Source organism: Carya illinoinensis, chromosome 10, assembly GCF_018687715.1.
Source record: "Carya illinoinensis cultivar Pawnee chromosome 10, C.illinoinensisPawnee_v1, whole genome shotgun sequence".
Taxonomy (NCBI): Eukaryota; Viridiplantae; Streptophyta; class Magnoliopsida; order Fagales; family Juglandaceae; genus Carya; species Carya illinoinensis.
In genome coordinates, this window is record NC_056761.1 from 35,812,220 (window position 1) to 35,836,635 (window position 24,416).

General features: G+C 34.7%; 1 protein-coding gene across 3 annotated transcripts; it reads left to right on the forward strand.

The window, feature by feature from the left end:
- Window positions 1–280: 280 nt before the first annotated feature.
- On the forward strand, window positions 281–6,126 carry LOC122278014 (protein RETICULATA, chloroplastic-like). 3 transcript variants are annotated; one of them, XR_006229274.1, is made up of 8 exons: window positions 281–1,179; window positions 1,320–1,418; window positions 2,022–2,242; window positions 2,452–2,521; window positions 2,602–2,681; window positions 4,345–4,409; window positions 4,970–5,185; window positions 5,639–5,777. XR_006229274.1 is itself a non-coding variant. In XM_043088058.1 (7 exons), the coding sequence occupies exons 1-7, from the start codon at window positions 580–582 to the stop codon at window positions 5,830–5,832; spliced, it is 1,329 nt and encodes a 442-aa protein (XP_042943992.1). In that variant the 5' UTR covers window positions 281–579; the 3' UTR covers window positions 5,833–6,126. The 3 variants fall into 3 exon arrangements, 1 of the variants encoding a protein (XP_042943992.1); XR_006229275.1 differs by having other exon boundaries at window positions 4,981–5,185; XM_043088058.1 differs by lacking the exon at window positions 4,970–5,185 and having other exon boundaries at window positions 5,639–6,126.
- The last annotated feature ends 18,290 nt before the right edge of the window (window positions 6,127–24,416 follow it).

Consider the following 24,416-nt stretch of genomic DNA (forward strand, 5'->3'; position numbering starts at 1 on the left):
GTATAATGGAGGCGTCCCTTCACTTCAACGAAACATGCTTAAGAGAAAAAAAAAAAAAAAGAAAAAAAAAAAGTCAATAATTGACCGTAACCAATCAAAGGCAAGCTCATTCAATGTGACATCTCTAATTTGGAAAAGAGTTTTCCTATATATAAATAATCTATACACTAATCTATATATTAATATTAATTTATTTATATTTAAAATTTAAATTAATATTATTTTTAATAAAATTTAGTTGCATAAATTAATATATAATTATATTTTTCCTTTCGGGAAATACAACACACACCCCAAGCCCATTGGTTTAGCCGTTGCTGCCTAGTCTCCCGCTTTCCTTTCCCCCAAAGTCTCAGCCGCCTCCACCCTCACCAACCAACCGACCAAAGATCTTCATTTTCCTCTCAACTTTCTGCGTACACACTTTCTTGCTCTCCCCCTCGTCTTCTCTCATTTTCCCGGCGTTTTCCTATCCTGTATAGCGTTCTTCTTATAATCAGTTCGCTGCGGCATTATTTGTTCTGTTGGAGTGCGGCAATAATTTGTCGACTTTTCTCCGAGTTTATCGTCGAGGTAGGTATGGCGAGTTGTTTACTGAGCTTCGGAGTGTCAAATGTCGTGAGTCCATTGAACGCGGTGGTTCTGCGGAAGATGTGGAGTCAGAGTATGTTTGTACAGAGCTTTGGCTTTAGGAGTGCAGTGAAGGAGGTTGCTTTGCCAATGTTAGTTCGAAATAATAGGAGTAGACATCAGGGGCTCGTGGTTGAGGTGAAAATGTCAGAACACCGTGGCGAATCGCAATCTGGTGTGGCCGTTTCGAAAGAGGGAGTCAATATCGATAGTGCCAGTGGTGTAGGTAAGGGTGTTGGGATCTTGGAGAGTGGGAACGAAGCGAGAACTTATAGCTGCGGGAGTGATGGGGATGTGCTTAGTGGCAACGGTGGAAATGGAAGATTATTTAATGGCGGAGGTAGAGGCGGAGGTGGAGGCGGACGCGGAGGTGGCGGTGATGAAAATGGAAATGACAAAGAAGAAGAGGAGTTTGGGCCAGTTTTGAAGTTTGAGGAGGTGATGAAGGAGACGGAGGCTCGGGGGGCGAGTCTTCCTTCGGATATGTTAGAGGTTGCGAAGAGCGTCGGGCTCCGTAAAGTTCTTCTCCTTAGATATTTGGATTTTCAGGTACAACTAATTCTACGTTTGAGTGTCAGCTTAATCTTGCTGTTTTAGTTTTTGCGATTTGCAGGTCATTTCTCCGAAAGTTGTTCAACATTGTATTTCGTCTTCCTCTTTTGCTGCTAATTTTAATATTTGAACTGTAGGGGTCAGTCTGGCCTCTGGGCTTTCTCATGAAGTCATGCTCTATGCTTCGAAATCGAATGTTGGCTGATCCATCCTTTCTCTTTAAAGTTGGAACAGAGGTTTGTTAGTCTTCATTTTCTTCTAATTTGTATGCAAGTGTATTTGTAACTGAATGGTAGACATACTTCTGCGCCATGTCTACTACTAATCAACTCTTGTGTCTGGAAAATATAAATAGATAACTCATGCATTATGTTGGTCGATGCCATGAAATAAATTACCCATTATTGTATGTAACTGCAAGGTATAGAAGTACTTAAATAAGGCATTTATGCAGTAGGTAACTTGAATAAAATATTGAGATGAGATGAGATAAAAGTTTAAAGTTGAATAACATATTATTAGAATATTGTTTTTGTTTTGGGATTTGAAAAAGTTGAATTGGTTATTGTATTTTGTTTGGAAATTTGAGAAAGTTGTAATGATTAGATGAGTTAAGATCAACTCATTATCCAAACTAGGCCTTAGACTGCCAAGTATCAATCCTGTTCTTTTGAGTCTGAAGGCACTTTCAAAGTTGTGGCCAACTTCCTGTTTTACTCTTAACTGGTCATACTTGGGGGCCCCCAGTTGTGTAATAGCTTATGGCATTTTTAATGTGGTTTTTTCATTTCCAGATAGTGGTATAAGAAACATATCATCAATGGTTTCGTGTGATGCAGATTGTCATTGATTTTTGTTGTGCCACTTTTGCGGAAGTTCAAAAGAGAGGCAAAGACTTTTGGGCAGAATTTGAGTTGTATGTTGCAGATCTCACGGTTGGGTTGGTGGTTTGTGTTGCTTTGGTTGGTATGATGGCACCTTATGTTCGTATTGGGGGACCAACTATATCTAAGGGCTTTCTTGGGCGAATGCAGCATGCTTATGGAGCTCTTCCTAGCAGGTTTCCTTGATAAATAGCTATTACAAATTTACAATGAACTGTATTAAATTGTTTTCCTCATTAAGAAACACTTTAACCGTTTTTGATCTGGATGTATCCTTTATCTTGCATTCTGATATCATATTCATACTTGTTGTATCTTAATTGCATATTCAGCTTTACAATGTAAGGAGATTTCATTAAGTCTTTTAAGTGATATTATTAATCAGTGTATTTGAAGCTGAAAGGCCAGGATGTAGATTTACCTTAGAACAGAGAATTGCTGCATACTTTTATAAGGTATGTATATTCATCTATTATAAATCATAGTGGAATTATTGATCTTCCGCATACTGTTGATTATGAACTCTGTTTTTCAGAGTATCTTGTATGGATCGGTTGGGTTTGGTTGTGGCATTATTGGCCAAGGCATTGCAAATTTGATCATGAATGTCAAGCGGTATGCTTCCTACATAGTGCACTCGATACCTATTTCTTGCTGCTTTGATTCTGTAGTTGGTATTATGCAGTCATTTTGAATGGCATCCATAATAAGTATTCCTCTCTCTCTCTCTCTCTCTCTCTCTCTCTCTCTCTCTCTCTCTCTCTCTCTCTCTCTCTCTCTCTCTCTCTCTCTCTCTCTGACGGGGTGAGGTTGATTTTCCTCATCAATAACTTGAGAATCCTTGTAATTTCAAGGTTCTTTTGGGCATTTTCCAGATTTTGGTATGTTCACTACTGATACTATCATCCATGTGGCTTCGCTTGTCAGGAAAATATTGTTTTTTGTAATGGTTTGCTGCAAGTAATCCATGATAGGCCATCCCATCCTGTTTTCCACTTAAAGGGAAATGGATGACTGATTTTGTTTGCGCCTATTATTTCTCTAATCTATGTGTAATGTGAAGGGGGTCTTTGAGAAGCTACAATTTGACTTTGCGCTTTATCTTATTTTATCATGTTAAGTGACTATAACTGTATAATAAACCTGTTGGTGATTTTGATATAGAGATTTTTCTTTTTGGTACAAGTTAAGTACATTTGAAAGTATTTAACCCCTAGGGGTTAGTTCATGTGGTAAGGGCCTTGGTTTGATGATATGCTCACTACAAGTCTAAGGTTTGACCCTTGGATGCAAACAATTTCTAAAGGCCATCAGACTAGAGAATTTCCTTTTCAATTACTCGAGGTGCACTTGCGAGAGACTCTTTGCCGAGTGCCTATGCACCCCTAGGATTAGTCAGGATTTTGTTCTTGAACACCCGGTGAAAGAAAAAAACCCTAGGATTAGTCATGACTTTGTTCTTGAACACCCTGTGAAAAAAAAAATGCATTTGAAAGTACGACACCTTTATTTGTAGGTAATTGTAAAAAAAATAAATAAATTGACGTTCACTTTATAGGTATACAAAGGTTTGGATTGGATTGCTGCATAAATAATATTAAAATTATATACATAGATAGTATCCACAACTGTCCTATGTTATGAATAGTATATCTAAAGAATACATTTGACACGCTGTATATAAAGGTTTGGATTGGATTGGATATAAATATACTATCCAGTGTTTGGAACAAACTTGGATTTGATTAAATGTTGGGGAATATTTTATTGCTGGCTGATTCTCAGCAGCAGAAAATGATCAATGGTATAATTTGTTTGGGTTGATCCTTGCCAACAAGCTTAAGTGGGACAGTAGTTGGCCTTTGACCACTTGAGCTGCTGGTGATAAGGTTGAAATGCTGGTGGCAATCTTGACATCATCATCAGTGACCTCAAGGTGATCGATTGTAAATTTTGGGCAAACTGATAAGGCACTGTTATATATTTCCTAACATTACTGTCAACTGTCCTGTTATATTAGGCACTCTAGAATATTAACAAATCCAAGGAATTTTTTATTTCTTCCAAATGCCAGGCTAAATATTAGGCACGAACAACTTTATACAATCAAGTCTCTCTATGGCATGCCAAATGTGCTTAAGGAACAATATATTTTACAGGATTGAGCTGAATCGTAGTGTTTCTTTTTTTAAGAATGAACTGAAGCTGAACTTTTTCAGTATATGTTTGCCTTTTCTTCTATTGGATCATTTCTCAAAATATTTGATTTATATATCAGGAGCATAAAGAAATCAGAAGAAGACATTCCCGTGCCACCACTTTTGAAGAGTGCAGTTCTTTGGGGTATGTCTTAGATAGCTGTTTAGATTTGCGATTTTGGTGTCCATGAGCTAGTGCAAATTTACTGCTCTTGCTAGTTCCTTGCCAGTTTTGGGGATATCTAGAATTCTTTTGTTTAACATCATCATTGATGTTTTACTGGCTTTAATCATGGTTCCTTCTTCTCCTATTCTTTGTTTTTGTCTCTTCCAATTTATAGCAGCTCAAGTTCTTGATTTGATGCTTATTTTATATACTGAACAAGCTCTGAGTTGATATGGTCTCCATGTTCTGCATCTTTAAGCTGATTAATTCCGAATTTTTATTCTTAGCATCTAATGTATTGACTGTGAGGTCAACGGCTCAAATTTTTTTCTGCTAGACAAAAAAGGGGAATTTAGAGAAAGTGGGAGAACTCCGTTGACGCTATAGTCATAGATTTGTGTCTACCTTAAGCTTCTAAAATTTGCTGTCCAGAATGGGTCTTGGGCTTATTTAAAACCAAAGTCAATAATTTGAAGTTTGACGCTCTATGTAGGCATAATGTATCAAGTATGCTTGGCATGGTGTTTTATTCCATAAAGATTCCTTGCAGGCAAATGATGTTTGAACCAGTTATCCAATCCCTTGGCCCTAGCTTATATGCCAAACACTAGTCTTTCTGGATGAATGCTGAACCATGTGACTAGATGTTTTGACTGCCTCACATATCTGTCGTTCCCAATATACCTATCAAACAAGGAAGGCTAGATAGAGCACAACAAATGGTCTGCTACTAGTTTGATGTATCTGATCTAAAGGTCAGTGACAATAAGCTACTGTTCCAACTGAAATAATTTGACTTTACAGTAGGAGAATGGTATGCTTCTAGCAGCAGTCCAACTAGGTACTTACCTTGAATTTCACACCTCAATACAAAGGAAGCATTGTTGCCAAAAGGTGAAGATCCAGTGTGGTTTGATGATTTCTATTAGTACCGACATGCTTTCTGTTACCTTTCCTGGATATATGTCGATCTTAACTATTACCTACCTTTCAGTGCATATTTCCTAATTTGTTCAACCTCTTCTTCTAGATCTGCATATTAATTCATTCAGGGGATACTTGTAAAAAAGATTATTTCAGGGGATAATAATTTAGTTTTAGCTTTCATCTATCTAGGCTTTACTCTGATCAGGTAGAATTATTGGGAGGAGTTGTTTTCTATCTATTATGTTCTGCTAGTAGGTTACAATTTTCTCCTGGATTTGCAGGTGTATTTCTTGCAGTTTCTTCCAACACCCGCTATCAGATCATAAATGGACTGGAATGTTTGGTTGAACGATCGGCTATTGCAAAGCAGGTTCCATCCATCGCCCTGGCTTTCACAGTTGGTGTGCGATTTGCCAACAATGTATATGGAGGGATGCAATTTGTGGACTGGGCTAGATGGAGTGGGGTGCAATAAGTGTTTGTGTTTCTTATTTTCCATAGGATCTCATCCAACAACCTAAATGGGGGGACTTAAAATTATTTGATGCATGGAAGTCTTCTAATCCATTGGATGGTTTTTTATTGTGACATTTAAGAAGTTTCGAATATTAGTACGATTTTCTTCTTGATGGAGTAAAATTAATTTATGAAATTCCTCAGTTGCCCGGAATACGTGGAAGATATTATAAATATTGTATTTTGTATTTAATTGGGATCACTTGTAATCATGTGCACCCTAGCAATTATACACTTTAGTTGGCTTAGTGTATATACTTATTTCTGTCAAGTAATTCATTTTTACCCTTACGGTTTTAATAAAACGTTTTCCCTTATTTCAGAATCTTCTCTCCATCATGGTATCAGATGAAACCCTAGATCTGTGAAATATGACCATTGCCAATTCTTCTTCTTCTTCCGCTATCCCACACCACTCTTATGAAGACTACTCGAATCCCTATTTCCTCCACAGTGGTGATCACTCCGAAGCTGTTCTTGTATCTCAGCTTTTGACTGAAGATAACTATCTTGCATGGAATTGTTCCATGCCCATGTCTCTTATCACCAAAAACAAACTCTGCTTCGTTGATGGTTATCTACCGACGCCTTCTGAAATAGATCCTATGTGTCGCGTCTGGATCTGCTGCAATACCGTGGTTTTATCATGATTACTCAATGGTTTATCCAAAGAAATCGTTTCCTCCGTCATCTACATCAATTCAGCTGAAGAGACGTGGAATGATTTAAAGGAGCGATTTACCCAAAGTAATTGGCCTCGTGTTTTTCAAATTCAAAAAGATATTGCATTCTTGTCTCAAGAAACCTCCTCTGTAAGTTCATACTTTATTTGAATGAAAAGTTTTTGGGAAGAAATGGTTCATATTTGCCCCATGCCTTCATGCTCATGTGGTGCTGTGAAAAAGATTGTTGAATATCAATAAGAAGATTATATTTTGCAATTCTTGATGGGACTTGATGAGTCTTTTGCCCCTTTATAGAGTCAAATTTTACTTTTTGATCTATTTCCTCTTATTAATAAAGTTTTTTCTCTTATTCTTCAAGAGGAAAAATAACATGAAATTGTGTCTAATTCTTTACCTTCGAATGAAGCTATTGTTCTATTTGCTTACCAGGATTCTAACAGCTGTGATGGTGTGAAAGGTTTTGCTAGTTTGAAGAGTAGTTAAAAACCTGTTCCTCGTAAAGAAAGGCCTTATTGTACACACTATGGTTTATCAGGCCATATTGTTGACAAATGTTACAAGATCCATGGGTATTCACCTAGAATAAGGCAAAACCTAGAAACCCTAATGCTAATCAGGCCACTGCTAGCCAATCTATAATGTACAGAATCAGTTTTGGTTCCACAATTTCTTTTTTCTCAATAGCAATGTCAACAGCCCCTTACATTACTTCAATCTCATTCTAACCCTTTTTCTGTGAATCAAGCAGGTACAATTTCTTCATCATTATCATCATCTACACCTACTACTTCATTTTCAAGTATATCCATCACTGCTTCATCTCAATCTTTAATCTTACCTGTTGTTGATACAAACAAATTCTGTCACCAATCTTGAGTTCTTGATTCTGGTGCCACTGACCATATGATTGGTTCTCCTTCATTGTTTTCCTCTGTTACATCCTTTGCCAACATTTCTGTGAAGTTACTTAACAGCTCTTGTACTTGAGTTACACATATTGGCACAGTAATTTTTTATTCTTTGATTCTAACTGATGTTCTTTATGTTCTATCTTTTACTTTTAATCTCATTTCAATCAACAAGTTGAATTCTCAGTTATCTTGCTTCTTATTTTTCTCCAATAATTTCTGTTATATTCAAGACTTCTTTAATTGGAGGACGATTGGAGTAGCTAAACTCTACCAAGGATTATATCACTTGCAAGTCTCAAGCACTTCTAATTCTTGTAATATCATTACTATTTCTTACTGTAACTCAATAAAAAACAATTCTTATCTTTGGCATTGTCGTCTTGAACATCTATCTGATTCTAGATTGCATGACTTAGCACCTGATCTTTCTTGTTTAACTAATTCAAATAATGGTTCTTGTGTTGTTTTTCCTTTAGCCAAACATAAAAGATTATCTTTTCCATTAAGCACTTTAGTTTCTAATTCAATTTTTGAACTAATTCATTGTGATGTCTAGGGCCCATTTTCAATCACTTCTTATAATGGATTCAAATATTTTTTAACAATTGTACATGATTATAGTCTATGTGCTTAGGTCTATTTACTTAAATCCAAGTCTAAAACTAGATCATATATACAATCTTTTTTTGTATTTGTTGAAACTCAGTTTAATACAAAAATTAAATCCATTCGTACTGATAATGCCTTGGAATTTGATATGAAATCTTTTTTTGCTGAAAAAGGTGTTATACACCAACATAGTTGTGTCTATACTTCTCAACAAAATGTAATTGTTGAAGAAAATATCAACATATGTTAAATGTAGCTCAGGCTCTTCGATTCCAATCCAATCTTCCATTGTTTTTTTGGAGTGATTGTATACTTACTGCTGTTTACCTTATAAATAGAATTCCAACTCCAATTCTATCAAATAAATCTCCTTATGAAATTCTATTTTCTGTTAAACCCAAATATAATCATCTTAAAGTCTTTGGATGTCTCTATTATGCATCCCTTCTTGGCAACCCCTCTTATCATAAATTCTCTCCTCGAGCTCAAGCGTCTGTCTAGGATATCTTGTAGGCACCAAAGGTTACAAATTCTATAATCTTCATACTCACAATATCATCATCTCTCGTGATGTTATTTTTCATGAAACTATTTATACCTTTCAAACAGATTCTTCCATTCTTCATCAAGTTTCTGAATCGCATACATCTTCAAATCATGTCTTGCCTATTCCTCTTTCAGATATTTCAGTTTCCAATAATTCATTACCTACCACTGTTGACATATATCAGCCTTCAATATCTTCTTCTCCACAATCTAATTCTAATAAAAAAATCTACAAGAACTAGAAGACCACCTGGTTACTTGTAGCATCATCATTGTTCCTTGATCTCTAAAAATAAAGTTACTACTTCTCCTCCAGTTGATGGTTCTTCTAATACAGGTATTTCATAGAGCATTTCTTCATTTCTTTCTTATTCTATATTCTCTCCTTCATATCAACATTTTTGTTCTTCTATTGATTCCCTATATGAGCCGACATATTTTCATCAAGCCATTAAATATGTTCACTAGAAGGATGCAATGGTAGCTGAAATCAATGCTCTTGAAGCAAATAAAACTTGAACCTTAACCACTTCACCTCCTGACAAGCAGCCTATTGGTTGTAAATGGGTATATAAGTGCAATTTGAAACCTGATGGTATATTGGAAAGGTATAAAGCTCGGTTGGTTGCAAATGGGTATTCTCAAAAAGAAGGAATTAATTATTTTGATACTTCTTCTTCTGTTGCAAAACTAACCACTATTCATTGCTTTCTTGCATTAGCTGCTATGCATTATTGGGAATTACATTAGCTAGATGTAAATAATGTCTTTCTCCATGGGCAGTTGAATGAGGAAGTTTATATGAAACTTCCCCTAGTTTTACAAAGCTTGGTTATTCTCGGGTTTGTAAGCCTCTCAAGTCTTTATATAGGCTTAAACAAACCTCTAGACAATGGTTCTTTAAGTTTCTTCAACTTTGATTACTTATGGTTTTACTCAATCAAAGTCTGATTACTCATTGTTTACCAAGTGTTCTGATGGTTCTGTTTTGGCATTAATGGTTTATGTGGATGACATTGTCATTACTTTTAATGACTCTAAAGCTGTTGCTAATCTTAAAGCTTTCTTACAATTACATTGTAAGCTGAAAGATCTTGGTACTTTGAGATATTTTTTGGGGTTTGAAGTTGCTAGATCTGCCAAGGGTATTTCTTTTTCTCAAAGAAAATATGCTATTGAAATTGTTACTGATACTGGTTTACTAGCTACTAAACCTACTACTTGTCCTATGGATCAGAATTTAAGAGTTTCTAAGACAGAGTCTTCAGGTTCTTTGTTGGATAATCCTTCTTCTTATAGAAGGTTGATTAGTAGGCTTTTATATTTGACAATTACTAGACCTGATGTGTCTTTTTCTGCGAACACTCTAAGTCAATTCTTGGATTAGCCTCGGCAATCTCATTATGATGCAACTATCAAGGTTGTCAGATATGTTAAAGCTACTGTAGGCCAAGGGTTATTTTTTCCCAACTCATCTTCATTGACACTCAGAGGTTTCTGTGACTCAGATTGGGCCACTTGTCCAGATTCTTGAAGATCTGTTACTGGTTTTTGTCTAATCAAGTGGCTTGTTTCCGTACTTTGTAATTTTGGCATTTCTTTTAAATCTGTTCCTGTTTTGTATTGTGATAATCAAGCTAGACTACATATTGCTGCCAATCCAATTTTTCATGAAAGAACTAAGCATATTGAGATAGAGTATCATCTAGTTCGAGATATGGTTCAAGATAAGGCTGTAGTCACTCTTCATGTTTCTTCTACACACCAGTTAGCTGATTTTTTTTCACTAAACCTTTGTCATCATAAAGGTTTCATTTTCTTCTTGGCAAGCTGGTTGTCATCAATCTACACATTCTAGCTTGAGAGGCGCTATTATAAATATTATATTTTGTATTTAATTGTGATCAACTATAATCATGTGCACCCTAGCTAATATACACTTTAATTGGTTTAGTATATATACTTACTTCTACCATGTAATTCATTTTTACCCTACAGTTTTAATAAAAAAATTTCCCTTATTCTAGAATCTTCTCTCCATTAGAGATGAAGATTGCATGCAACATCTTGGTTGATTGATGCAAGGTGGAATGAAGAGTATGAGAATGTTTCTTCTATGTGGGCCATGATTACAATCCGTCACTGTAGATTATGAGTTTGAAACCCTACTTGCACAATAATTTTCTTGGGGTCAACCCAAGAAAATACTTTGAGCAATAGAACATTAATGCATTCCCGCACATAAACTAGAAATAGAATACTAATGTTGCATTGCACAATTGTAAGACTCGAACATAGAGATTTCCAGGACATAGAGACGTGGGAGGAGTAGCTGCATGGGAGTAGAGAGAATGAGAGATGGGCAATGTGATCATGAATTCCTCCATTTCAGAGCCAAACCCTTTACCATCTTCCTCCACCTCAAGAAAATTACCTCAAGGATGAAAATCAGTCACTTTATATGTATGTCCTGGATTAGTAATTAATGCACTATAGAAATGGCGATTTCAAATCATCTTTTCCCCATTAACTAACTAAAAACCATTGTCTTTAATGTTCAGTAACAGAGATGAAAACCCTAGAGAATACAAGCAAACATAAAATATAAAGTAAAATACAAGTAACATGTAAAATGACTATTTTGCAACTTAATACCCCCTTCAAGATGGAGAGTAAATGGAATTAACTCCCATTTTGGTGATCAAATTTTGAAATTGTTAAGAGCCAAGAGGCTTGGTAAGAACATCTACAAGTTGGTGTTGAGAGGTAAGATGAAAGGTTTTGATGACTCCAGCTTGAATTTTGTCCCGAATGAAATGGTAGTCTAACTCAATGTGCTTAGTCTGTTCATGAAAGACTGGATTAGTAACGATGTGCAGAGCAGCTTGATTGTCACAAAATAGCTGAGCACTATGAGAGTATGAAGAACATGAAAATCAAAGAGAATGGTTAGAAGCCAAACTATTTCACAAGTAGTGGATGTCATGGCCATATATTCAGCCTCAGCTAAAGAACGAGAAATAGTCCATTGTTTCTTAGTTTTCCAAGAAACCAAAGAGTCATTAAGAAAAACACAGAAACCAGTGGTAGATCTTCTACTGTCAGAACAAGAGGCCCAGTCTGAATATGCAAAAGCCTTGATTGTTAGTGAATTGTGAGCTAGAAAAAATAGACCAAGAGCAGGAGCATTTTTAACATATAGCAAAATCCTGTGAGCTACATTGAGATGAGATTGTCTAGGTCGATCCATTTATTGGCTAAGTCTCTTAACTAAGTAAGACAAATATGGTCTTGTAATAGTAAGGTAGAGAAGCCTACCAATCAATCCATGAAACACTGTAGGATTTGACAACAAATCCCCATCATCTTTACTAAGCTTCAAATTTTGCTCCATAGGAAAGGAAATTGGTTAACATGCTAAAAAACCAGCATCTTGTAATATCTCAAGAGCATATTTTCGTTGACACAGTAAAATACCATTGGGAGATCTGGCCATCTCTAAGCCAATAAAATACTTGGGGGAACCAAGATCCTTGAACTTGAATTTGGCATCAAGTAAGGATTTCAAAGAATTCACAAATTTTAAATCACTACTAGCTATCAAAATGTCATCAACATAAACCAGTAGAGCAATAAAAGAATGGCCAGTGGACTTAGTAAACAATGAATAATCAGATTTGGACTGCATGAAACCCAAATCAAGAAGAGTGTTAGAAAACTTAGAAAACCATTGTCGAGAGGCTTGTTTGAGGCCATAAAAGGACTTATTCAACTTGCACACTTGTGAGCCCCTTTAATATGAAAACCAAGTGATAACTTCATGTATACCTCCTCCAAAAGATCCTCACGTAAAAAGGTATTGTTAACATCAAGTTCAATGAGATGCCAATTCTTAACAGTAACAATAGCTAATAGAGTTCTAACAATAGTTATTTTGGCAACAGGTGAAAAAGTTTCAAAATATTCTACTTTTTAAGTGTAACTTTTAGCAATCAGCCTTGCTTTGTATCGTTCCACATAACCATTAGCATGATGGTTGATCTTATAAGCTCATTTACAGCCTATGGATTGTTTACCAGGAGGCAAAGTAACAACAACCCAAGTATTATTGAGTTCTAAAGCAGCAGTCATAGCATCTCTCCAATGAGAGTGCTTAACTACTTGATAATGGAACTCAAGTTCAATAATAGCAGAAATAGCTAAAGCAAAAGATTTATGACCAAAAGATAATTGATCATAAGAAATAAAATTGGAAATACCTATCTGATTGAAGAAGGAAGGGAACAAGAGATAGAACCTATTAGAGAAACTGATTTAGAGTATGCAGTAGAGGAATTATAATAATAATGCTACAAATAACCAAGAGCTCCTCATATTCTGGCAGATCTTCTTTGTGGTAAGGATAAAGTATTACTTGGTTCAGGAACAAGGGAAGACTGGGATGGTAAAGTATAATGTGGATCAGGAATAGGGGAAGATTGGGAAGGATCACTAGGTAAAGGTGCTGTTGAAGGCACATTAAATATATCAAATGTTGAAGATTGAGAAGGAATTGGAAGAGGAAGTGATGAAGAATAAGGAGACAAATCAAAATAAGAAGGATGAAAAGGGAAAATATTTTCATGAAAAATGACATGTCTTGAAACAAAAAATTGATTTGTCTTGAGATCATATAATTTGTAACCCTTGATACCAAAAGGGTAACCAAGGAAAATGCAAATACTAACTCTAGGATCAAATTTGGTTCTTGATCTTTGTAAAGTAGAAGTAAAGCACAAGCAACGAAAAACTCTCAATTGATCATATGAAGGAGGAGTATGACACAAGGTTTCAAAAGGGGATTTATTTTTGGTGATAGGAGAATGTAATCTGTTAAGTAAGTAGGTAGCTGTTAAAATAGCATCACCCCAAAATTTGAGAGGCAAGTGGGATTGGAACAATAAGGCCCTAGCAATATTGAGAATACGCTAATGTTTTCCCACAATAGAGTTTTGTTATAGAGTTTCAACACAACTATGTTGATGAATAACTCCTTTAGAGGTTAGATATGAGGATAAAAAAAATTCAGTACCATGATCAATATGAATTTTGATCATGGTAATGATTTTTTTTTTTTAATTTTTGTACTAAATTGAGTTTTGATCATCTTGAAAAACTTCTGAATTAGAAGGGGAACTTCAGACTTATTCTTGAAAATGTAAACCCAAGTAACCCGAGTGCCATCATTAATAATTGTTCAAAAAAAATTGTAACCTTCAACAATAGGAACTGAAAAAAGGAGCCCAAACATCATAATAAATAAAGTCAAAAGGCAATTTAGAAAGATTATTATTATTTAGGAAAGGTAACTTTCTTTGTTTGGCAAGTGGATAAACAATGCATGGGTAATCAGACATAACCAAATTAGGCACAAATTTATTCAAGAAAAACATTCTTCAAATAGATGGATGTCCTAATCAATTATGCCAAATGTTAAACAATGAGCATTTAGAAGAAGTAAAACATGCAGTTGGTAACAAAGTATTATTGTCATTACAATGTTTATTGTGAAGAAAAAATGGCAACGAATGGGAAAGAAAAGTCCTTGGTTGCTGCAAGATATAAAGTCCTCCTTGTTGTCTACCCACTCCAATCAGCCTCAAGGTGGTCAGGTCCTGAATTAAACAAAGGTCAGAGGAAAAAAACAATAAGTGAGAGACTTGGTGAGTTTACTAACTGAAATTAGTTTAAAGGTAAAAGTAGGTACACAAATAACACCTTTAAGAACAAGATGTTCAGAAAGATGAATAGTGCCAATATGTATTACAGGAACACATTGACCATTTGGTAGTCTGACAGAAGTATTTAGAACAGGGGTGACAGATGTAAAAAAATCAATAGAGGAGACCATATGGTCTATAGCCCCCGTATTAAATATCCAATTGGAATTGTAAGGACTAAATGAGGTATGTGTATTAGAATTAAAAACAGAATGTTGAGATGAAAAAATACCAAATAAAGAATGAGAGGAAGAGGCTATAGCATTGATCACTTGATTGAAATCATCAGATTTATGTTGAGGGTTGAGAGTGAGCATAGACAACAATTGCTGATATTGGGCCTCAGTCAAGGAGAATGGAGATGCTGCTGAAGAGCTATCATTGAGGATAACTTGGTTGACCATGGACTGCTGCCATGGCTTTTGCTTGTACCTTGGGGGAAATCCATGAAGTTTGTAGCATTTCTCAACAACATGACCAGTTATTTCACAATACTTATAAACTGGTTGATCTTTCTTACAAAAAGATTTAATAAATCGTGAAACATCAGAGTTAGCAACAAAAGCATGAGCATCAACAAGAGGAGGAATAACATAAATTTTTCTCTGTTGCTCTTCCTGAAGAACAAGAGAAAAAACCTTGTTAAGTGGCGGTAAGGGCTCCATCAACAAAATCTGAGCCTTAGCCAAAGAGAATGATTCATTAAGTCTCATAAGGAACCATAAAATATGTTCATGTTGAACATAGGAATTCAACATATTCATTGTACCACACGAATACATAGGAATTGGTTTGTAATTAACCAATTCATCCCAAAAAGCCTTCAATCAAGTGAAATATGCACTCACAGAAAGTTGGCCCTAAGATAAGGATGAAATTGATTTCTGAATTTGAAAAATTCTAGGGCCATTCTTTTGAGAGAAATGTTCCTTTAAATCGGTCCAAATCTCAAAAGCAGTGGTAACATACTATACACTAGCAGTAGTTTTAGGAGAAACGAGGTTAAGGATTCAATAAATCACCATGTTATTACATCGCAACCATAAAGAAAAAAGAGAGTCAGTGGAGTCTAGTTTGAGAATCATACCATCCACAAACCCTAACTTGTTTTTCGTCGAGAGAGCCATAGCCATCGAACTAGACCAGGTGTGATAATTGTTTCCAAGCAAGAGTTGCATGGCCAAAACAACACCAAGCTTATCGCTAGGATGAAGGAAGAAAGGACTCGCAGCATCTTGAGAAGAGGAAGAAGGATTCTAAACAATCGGCGCCATGAGATGCAAAGGGAACTTAAAAGACGTCTAATACCATAACAGAGATCAAAACCCTAGAAGGTTCTTGTATTCAAGAATGTTGCAAACTGCCCAAATGCCCAAGTGAAGTAAAATAAAATAATTACAAGTATTTATACTAAAAACTAAAAATAAGTCAGCCTAAAGAATACAAGCAAATATAAAATACAAAGTAAAATACAAGTACAAGTGAATAATTATGGTATTCAGATAGTCTTTTAATTACTTATGATGATGCTTATGATCTCTAAACTTGTTAGTTCTAGCTATGCTTTGATATATATGTTAATCAACTCACACTGCTGATGCTTTTAGTATCGCCAACAAATCTCGTATTTATTTTATTTCTATACTTGTCGACCCGTATATAATTGCTTGAATATAATCAACAACTTCAATTGGCATAAATAGATACAAATTATCTATTCATCCCCTCAAGGTGTTTTCGGATCTGTTTCAAAAATTTTCAATTGTCTTTCTTAAAATTGTCAGCCATACGCATGAAAGTCTTTCTTTTGATTGTTATCTTTGTTTGTTTTTTTTTTCTTTTTCGATTTTTCTGAATGTGTTTGGGGAGTACGGCTGCTAGGATTTCAGTTCTTGCATGTCATCTGGGTTCATGGAGTTATGTGATATATTTGATTCACTAGATAATTGATTAATGGAAGTTTTGTACCGATGATTAAAGCTGGCTGAATATTTTTCAGTGGCCTGCGTACGTATAAGACGCATCTCTTCCAAATTTTTTATACTATATCATTGTATATTCTATAAAAAGCTGGGCTTCAAAATTAAGCAGACCCCTTCCGATCGTCTGCATGCATGGATGGTCTTGGTTTTACATGCATTGCCACCCACACACAAAACCCACGACCCACGTACGTACAAGATTCTCGATATATCGTATCAATGCATGCAACTTGGTTTTTTTGTTTTTGGAATAATTTCAAAAGGTCTGTATATTGTTTAACGTACATATAATGACGTTATATATAATCTCTATATATATCTATATATGCACATATTTGGATTAAGCACGTAATCAATTTCTGAGTTTTACACCCATTTTATTCCTCTAATTTTCAATTTTATTGTTTCAATAATCCTCGGGTTACTCCGTGCGTAATGTTTTGCAATTATTAGATTCCTCGATCCGCTACACTTCTATAGCAAAATGTAAATAATCCTCAAATTGAGAAGGGAGACTAGACACTAATTCATGTGATATAACATATTTTAAAAAGTGCTATAGGGCCACCGAGAGTAGGTCCGACACTACTGCCCATCGATAAGGCCATTTTTTTAATGTATTTTTTTCAATCTTTTTAAATAGTTTTTTTAAAAACAAAAAATTCATAACATAATTTAAAAATACTTACTTAATCACTAAACAAAAAAAAGCAACTCAATAAACTCTATCGGGATATTTTGTCGGTCACTTTAGCATTATTCTAAAAAAAAAACTCCACAATTTTCAATTTTATGATATTCCAATTTCACAATATATATATATCAATCGACATTCCGTCCCTTTTTTGTTCTTTTATGCAATTTTATGATATTCCAATTTCACAATATATCAAGCATGCTTTTATTTTGTCTTTTTGGTCTTTGTTTTTGCTTTTTGTGACGTACATATGTTAGACTTGAAGGTATCAGCTTATGTAAACTTACATACACTGTTACAAGTGAAAGATCGAGAACAAACGTGAAAGAGAGAGTACAGCAGAGCCAAGTCATGGCATGGAGCTGCTTAATTTTACATTTATAATCTTTTAATTCATTATCATCGACCTTTGTCGTTCTTGTAACTTGCTTGATATATACTGATACTCATGTTTTTCTCTTGCAACAGGTATCTAAAACATCCTAATTCAATATCTGAATTGCTATATTCTTTTACTTCTATTGACAAATTTGTAGAGGTACTGCCTTCCTCAAAGATTTCACTGGTTGAAGTCTCTTTTAACTATAGGATTATATACACACAGTACTAGGTAACGGCCCCGAGTGCGTTAGGCCTGGGGTGCACCTGACATAATGATTTAAATAAAAATAAAAATAAAAAGTGAAAAAGTCAATAGCTTATTTGTATAGGAAAAGAAATTACAAGGTTAAAGAAAGGTAAAAAATAAAGATTAAAAAAATATAAACCAAAGTACGAGCATTAGTCTGTATCTATATTGAATTATCTATTTACTCTCTATATAATAATAAAATATTATTAATATTAAAATTTCTTTAATTTTTATTTTTATCACATTTTATAGTTCTACTAATTAAAATATTAATAATAATTATATTCTAATTAATATTATATATTGAGTGTTTTAAGTATTTTATTAGTTAAATTTACTTAAAATTGAATTTTAGAATGAGAATGCTCTAAAGTGTTTTTGTTTTAAAGAGTAATTTTATTTTAATTAAAAAGAAAGAAAGAAAAATGAGTACATTGCCAGAACAAAAGGGACATGAAAAATCTAAGTTAATTCATATGCGTCATGGGGCTATTAAGAGCCTTTTGGTAAAACATAATCTTTCATTAAATTCTACAAGAGAATTACATGTCAAATGGTCAAAGGTCTTAAGGACTTTTTGATAAAATATGATCCTTCATTAAATTCTACAAGAGAGCTATACGTCAAATGATCGAATGGCTTAAGTGCCTTTTTGTAAAACAAGACTTAAAGGACTTAAAGGAAAAATAAGAAAAATTAACGAAAAAATAACAAAAGTTGTCATTCATAGTTAGATAGCTACTTATTATAATAGAATAGATATATATGAGAACTGCTAAAAGCACAAATTAAGAAATTACATAAAATAAATCTACAAACTGATGTGATTTTATAGAATCTGTTAAATCTATTTTATAATAGAAGTAACTTTACAATCTGACATACCCCATTAAGTCACATCAGTTTGTGGGTTTATTTTTATGTAATCATTTTGTGGTTAAAGTATTTTCCTATATGTATATATAATGTTTGATCTATACAGTTATCTTACACAAGAAAATTTCTACACTACTTGGTTAATGTTTTAAATTAGATTATAAACCTCTTTTTAATGTTTTAATATGAAGTTGATCTAACCTACTATGTTAAGTCATGCCGGCGTGTGAATTAAACTTATTCACATGTAGATCTAACACACACACACATATATAGAAAGTCATGGCCGCTGGCTTTGTCTTTAGAACCTTTGCTCAAGACACCAAACAGGTGTATTTGGATGTATAGCGAACCCTTTTCTTTATGAAAAAACAGAAAAGGAAACACTAGTACGTAATATAGAAAGATTAAAATACCTTTGGTTGGCCATTTATCAAATGGTAGACTGATGAAATAATGATTAGTACTGGATGGATAGCATGCGATGGTGGAGAAAAACAAACTTTAAAGCCCCTTTTTTTTTTATGTTCAAAAGCAATGCAGAAAAAGGATTGAGGGATCCGAACGCTAAGTTAGTGGCCAGGAATATTAATAACGTGGATAGTACTACCGTTTTCTACGCATGCGGCTGGACAAGATTCCTGGAATCTGGAAACAAATAGTTCCGCCAGCTGCTCGCTTGTTATCAGAGTATATTTTACTTAAATTCGATAAACATCTTTTGTGGACCAGATGTCACCTGCTATTTTAGGCTCAAAAAATCACTTTTTCAAAAGATGTTCAAAGCTAGCATGGAACTATTTGAATACGAGATTTCCCTTTTTCTATAGGGTGGAGGTCGGTTGTAGTGTGGAATCGTGGATATATAGATTCTGAGATCAAATCTTGAATAGCAAAAACAGAAAGCCTACCGGCCTTTTACGATCATGTCAGTATAGCAAACAGTAATGGAACTGAACGTTTTAGCATTCATCTCTGATCAGCAGTATGTTACCCTGCATTTGAAACGTCGCTCCTGAACCCATGACTAATGGCTCCTTATTTTGAACATTTCAGTACTATTTACCACTACTAGTATTCTTGACTGAATGAGAATTAAAATCGTATTCTGGATGATCCTCAGAAAACTTTCTCATGCAACAAGTCAAATATAGAATTCCAACCATATATATATATATATGGTATCTAGCTATGATATTGCTGTTAAGTTTTGCAGATGAGCACGCAATATTTCTTGGGGGTTCATCAGAAAGCTGAGAGAAGGGAAGAGAGACCACTACTTCGGCCTCGTTTGGATTGAAGATTTTTTTTTTTTTTTTTTTTTTTTTTAAATTTTAGAAATGTGTTTCAGAAATTTTTAGAACTGGTCGTCGACCTTCAAAACGTGCGGGAATATTTGAAATAGATCAATAGTAATCAAGAGGTGAGGAGGCTAAAAGAATAAATTACGAAAAATCGATATACAAAAAGATGAATTAGAAGTATAAACGAGTCGAGTTCGAGGGAACGGTGAGCAGTCAAAACTCGTCCGTTTAATTTAATTAATGCAAATTATTTTTCTTTTATTTTATAATTTTATTTACAAATTTTGGCCAACAAACTTTGATTTGAGTAGCAGGTTTAGTATCCGGAATATGATTAATTTCCTCTACTGTTTTTAAATATATATTTTAAATATTCTCATTATAAATATAAAAATAATTAATAATAAATACAAAGTTATTTGAGTTTATACAAGTTTATATGAATAGAGCCAGCTTCATATATACAAGTTATATTGCTTAATAATCAATCATAATTTTATATTCATAAACTGCTCATTTAACAAACGAAATGGGCAGAACTCGAGCTTGACTGAACCGATCTCGAGTGGTTTGTCGAATAATATTTTTTATTTACAACCCTCAGATGAATAGTATTTTTTTCTTTATTGTAAAAGCAATAATAAAATGAGTAAAAAAAAAAAAAGTTAAGCACCGGTGAGAAAATACTCAAAGAGACAAATAATAAGAAATCAACAATCACTATATATAAGATGAAAATGAAGTCTTTTTGTCCCTGTATATTAAATAAGTAATGTTACATAAAGTCGTGGAGTATATAAACGTTGCGCAATCGTTTTGAAAATGAGTGGAGTCCACGATTAAAAAAGTTAATTTTTTTCATGCGGGTCCTATATTACTTCACTTTTTTCAAAGAAATTGCTTCCGCATTTGTACAACTACAACTGTAAATATCATTTCTCATATTGAATTAATAGTCATCTAGTAGCAAACCTTTTATCTTCAAAACTCTTTTTTTTTTTTTTAATATTAATGCCAATAAATTGAGTAGGTTTATTAATTATGGTAATAAAGATAATACAACAGAAGATTCTTTTAGCATCTGAAGGCTTGGGACCTATAGGACGGTGAATAAATTAAAATGAAGTGATGAGATGGCTCAATAAAATACAAAGAAGATGCATGATTCAAAAATTATATGAGTAATAGATATACATTTTCGTGAGATTTTGTGAAATTGGTAGACTCCTTAATTATAATTCTCAAATAAGGCCTAATTAACGTGTGGTTTGAAGATAGATCCACAATCTCGAGCTGCTTCCAAGAAAGTAGGAAATATAACATGCATGATTTCATTAGGGTATAACGTCTTATAACTAATTCAAACCTACAATGAGGCATGCCAGATATTTGAATTGAGCAGCATGAATAATGTACTTCACTATTGTCTTGTGCTGTCGTAGTTTATGATCTTCATGAGTTAGGCAGATTGAAGTATCACCACGCTGTCAACTGAGAATACATGCATGTCTAAACTGTGATCGATAATTCATTATACTTTTTAGGTAATTTGCGAAGAATATGTCCGCCAACATTCCGGCCATGTCGAGATCACGCCATTAATGGAGACGTACAACACATTTATCATTTATCTACGAGACATGCATGTTGTGCATAAGCAGCAAAAATCTTCAGATCAAGGGCATAAGTTCATTTATTGAGCAGCAATTCTTCTGCAGTGTGCCAGCATGATCACAAGGACTCACTGTTCAGGAAGATGAACTACTTCTTTGCCCTAGCTCTTTAAGCATGTTAACCTGAAAATGCAGCAGTAGAGATATCTTAGAGAGAGAGAGAGAGAGAGAGAGAGAGAGAGAGATTTCCTTCGACAGGTTAGCTGACCATCAAGAAGTTTGGTTTCTACAGGCTATTTTCAAGCTTTTCATTGCGGGCAAGGAAGAGATAATCTGCATCCCAAGGACTAGATACAAGGAAAGATAGTGATCTAAACCTCAGGATGCAGATTACCTGTACCTGACGCAATTGAACATCAATGGGAAACAAAATAAAGAGATGGAAGACGGAAAGCAAATTGGTCGATCTGTAGAAGGTTTCCACTTTCTAGCTGAAAGGGTGAGGTTCTTGTGTATGTTGATAGGAATTTATAACGATTAATCATGGTGTTAACACGATCCTAAAAGTGGAGATTTATTAATATATTGCGAAGGGGGCATATGGTATAAAGTGATAAGGTGCTCTAACCAGAATCATCAATGATTCTGTTCTTTCATAACCAATGATTTTTCCCAGGGACTTTACTTTCCATAGGCAATAACTTCTACGTTGACTGCTTTTTCGCAGGGATTAGAGATCTTTCCTTACAGGAAATCTTCTCTAAATTATCATTACACTTATTGATACTGAAGAGAAAATTCCTCACATGAAATTAATTGTCTGCATAAATAACCAAGTGTTTTAGTGTTCTTGAAGCTTACCTCTGTAACTGAAGAATCTTAAGCCTTGTGAATATATCTGATCGTGTGAATCTAGCTCTGATCTTTCTGATGCAGGAGGATCTGGTTGTGATAATACCAAGTTGACAAATTTGACGTTGATAGCGATAGACTACCTCAAGAAGACAGATCAGTGCAACCATGATCCCAATTTGAAAAGATTTTTTGGCATGCACATTGTGGGTCCCCAAGCTATGCATGTTTGGTAGTCCCCGTTTTGATCCTAAAATCAACCGTTTTTCCCTCCGATCATCAATTTAAGTTAACTTTTTCTTTTATTGAAATGTTTTATTCCAGTTTCGGTTAGTTTTTTGGCAAAATTTTTATTTTATTACGTATTTTTATTTTTATGTATGATCATAACTCTATTGAACCATGCAAACGAAAAAGTGAAATCCAATGGCATATAGTGAAAAGGATATTGAAGCCAAACTTATCATACGTACATTTTTAAAATCAGCACCCAACAAAGCGATGAGCAATGCTCCATTCTCAGACGGGGGTTTGTGGACGGATGACCACACGCTTTTAGCTGCTACAGGATAAGGCCCAGGCTAAGCCCATGCCTCGTAGCGCTGCATCATTGGAATCCCGCCATGATCCTTGCACGACAGATGATAAGATCACTCTGAAATTCATGCAACCTCCCTCAGATTCTTCTCCAAGATTTTTGCATGACAAAGGATAAATCCCATAACTTCCTCCGCGTCAAATGTCTGCATGCATGTATTTTTAGGAAAAAACCGTGTACATATTGTTTTTACGTTAATTTTGTCCACTGTAACTTTTGTAAAGTTGTGTAATCACATGTATATAAATCAATGGAAAGGTTCTCTCTATCCCATCCTAGAACTTCGATCTATATATAGGGGTTTACCCCATGCATCCGGCCGACCCAAATTCATATTTAACTTAGGAATGGATCATAGTAATAATGATGATGATGATGATAAGAATAAATAAAACTAGGACCATAATTTAGTTTAGTTATTAATTTTGACGTTGTCATAAACATTTTAAAGATTAGTATTATTATTACTAATAATATTATTATTTTAAGACAAATGTAGTTAAACCATGAAAATTGAGTTTTTTTCATTTTAATCATCATTGATCGAGATTCCTTGCACAGTCTCAGTCGCTCCGAGTCCTAGTACCTGATCAATTGAACTGCTGATTGGATCTAAAACTCTCTTATTTCTTAAACTCTTAGACATTGACCAAATCAATTTTACCTATTTATCTCGGTTCCAAATTCCCAATACCAAATCCCACCACCATCATATTACACACAATCCTCATCAATCACAACCTCATCAAATCGGTCTTCCCCTGTATATAGATTAAACATTAAACTCGCATCAAATCAAACTCTCAGCCACCCTCCATCTCTTATCTGATAAGATGACTGAAACTTTTGATTACAACAGTTGACGTTCGACCCCAAATCAAATACGTCGAACACTTCCTCTATATATACAAACTCCCTCTACGATTTCAAAACACAGCCATTCTCACAACAAGCCCATGTTCTTTCTTTGTCATTCTCTCAATTTACAAGCATCGAAAGTCCCTCATCCTCTCGAGTTGCACCACATAGATGAGCACCAACCACCACCGACTACTCAGCCACACCCAGAAACGACCACCACTCAACTTTCGTGCCCTATAGACAAGGTAAACCACCACAAACACTACAAACCACCCCCACCATAGCCCTCCCTTCCTCAGACCAAGACACCCCCTCACTTGAATCAGCCAATAGACACCCCAAAGAACACGACCACCCTTCCTCTCTTATTGTTGATGCCATGGATCTCAACCCCCAAATCTACATTGTCACACTCTCATTCCTTTCTCTTGATAACCAGTTATGAAGTGAGATTTCGAAAGCAGCACTATGAGGTAGGTAGTTTGATCATAAATTAGAATAAGCATATGTTATTTAGTTATATATATTTTTTTATTAAAGTCAGTTCTTTAGAAGCCAATGTTTATGTACCCATGCATGTCATGATATCTGTAAGTATGTCCTTCATCATAATTCATG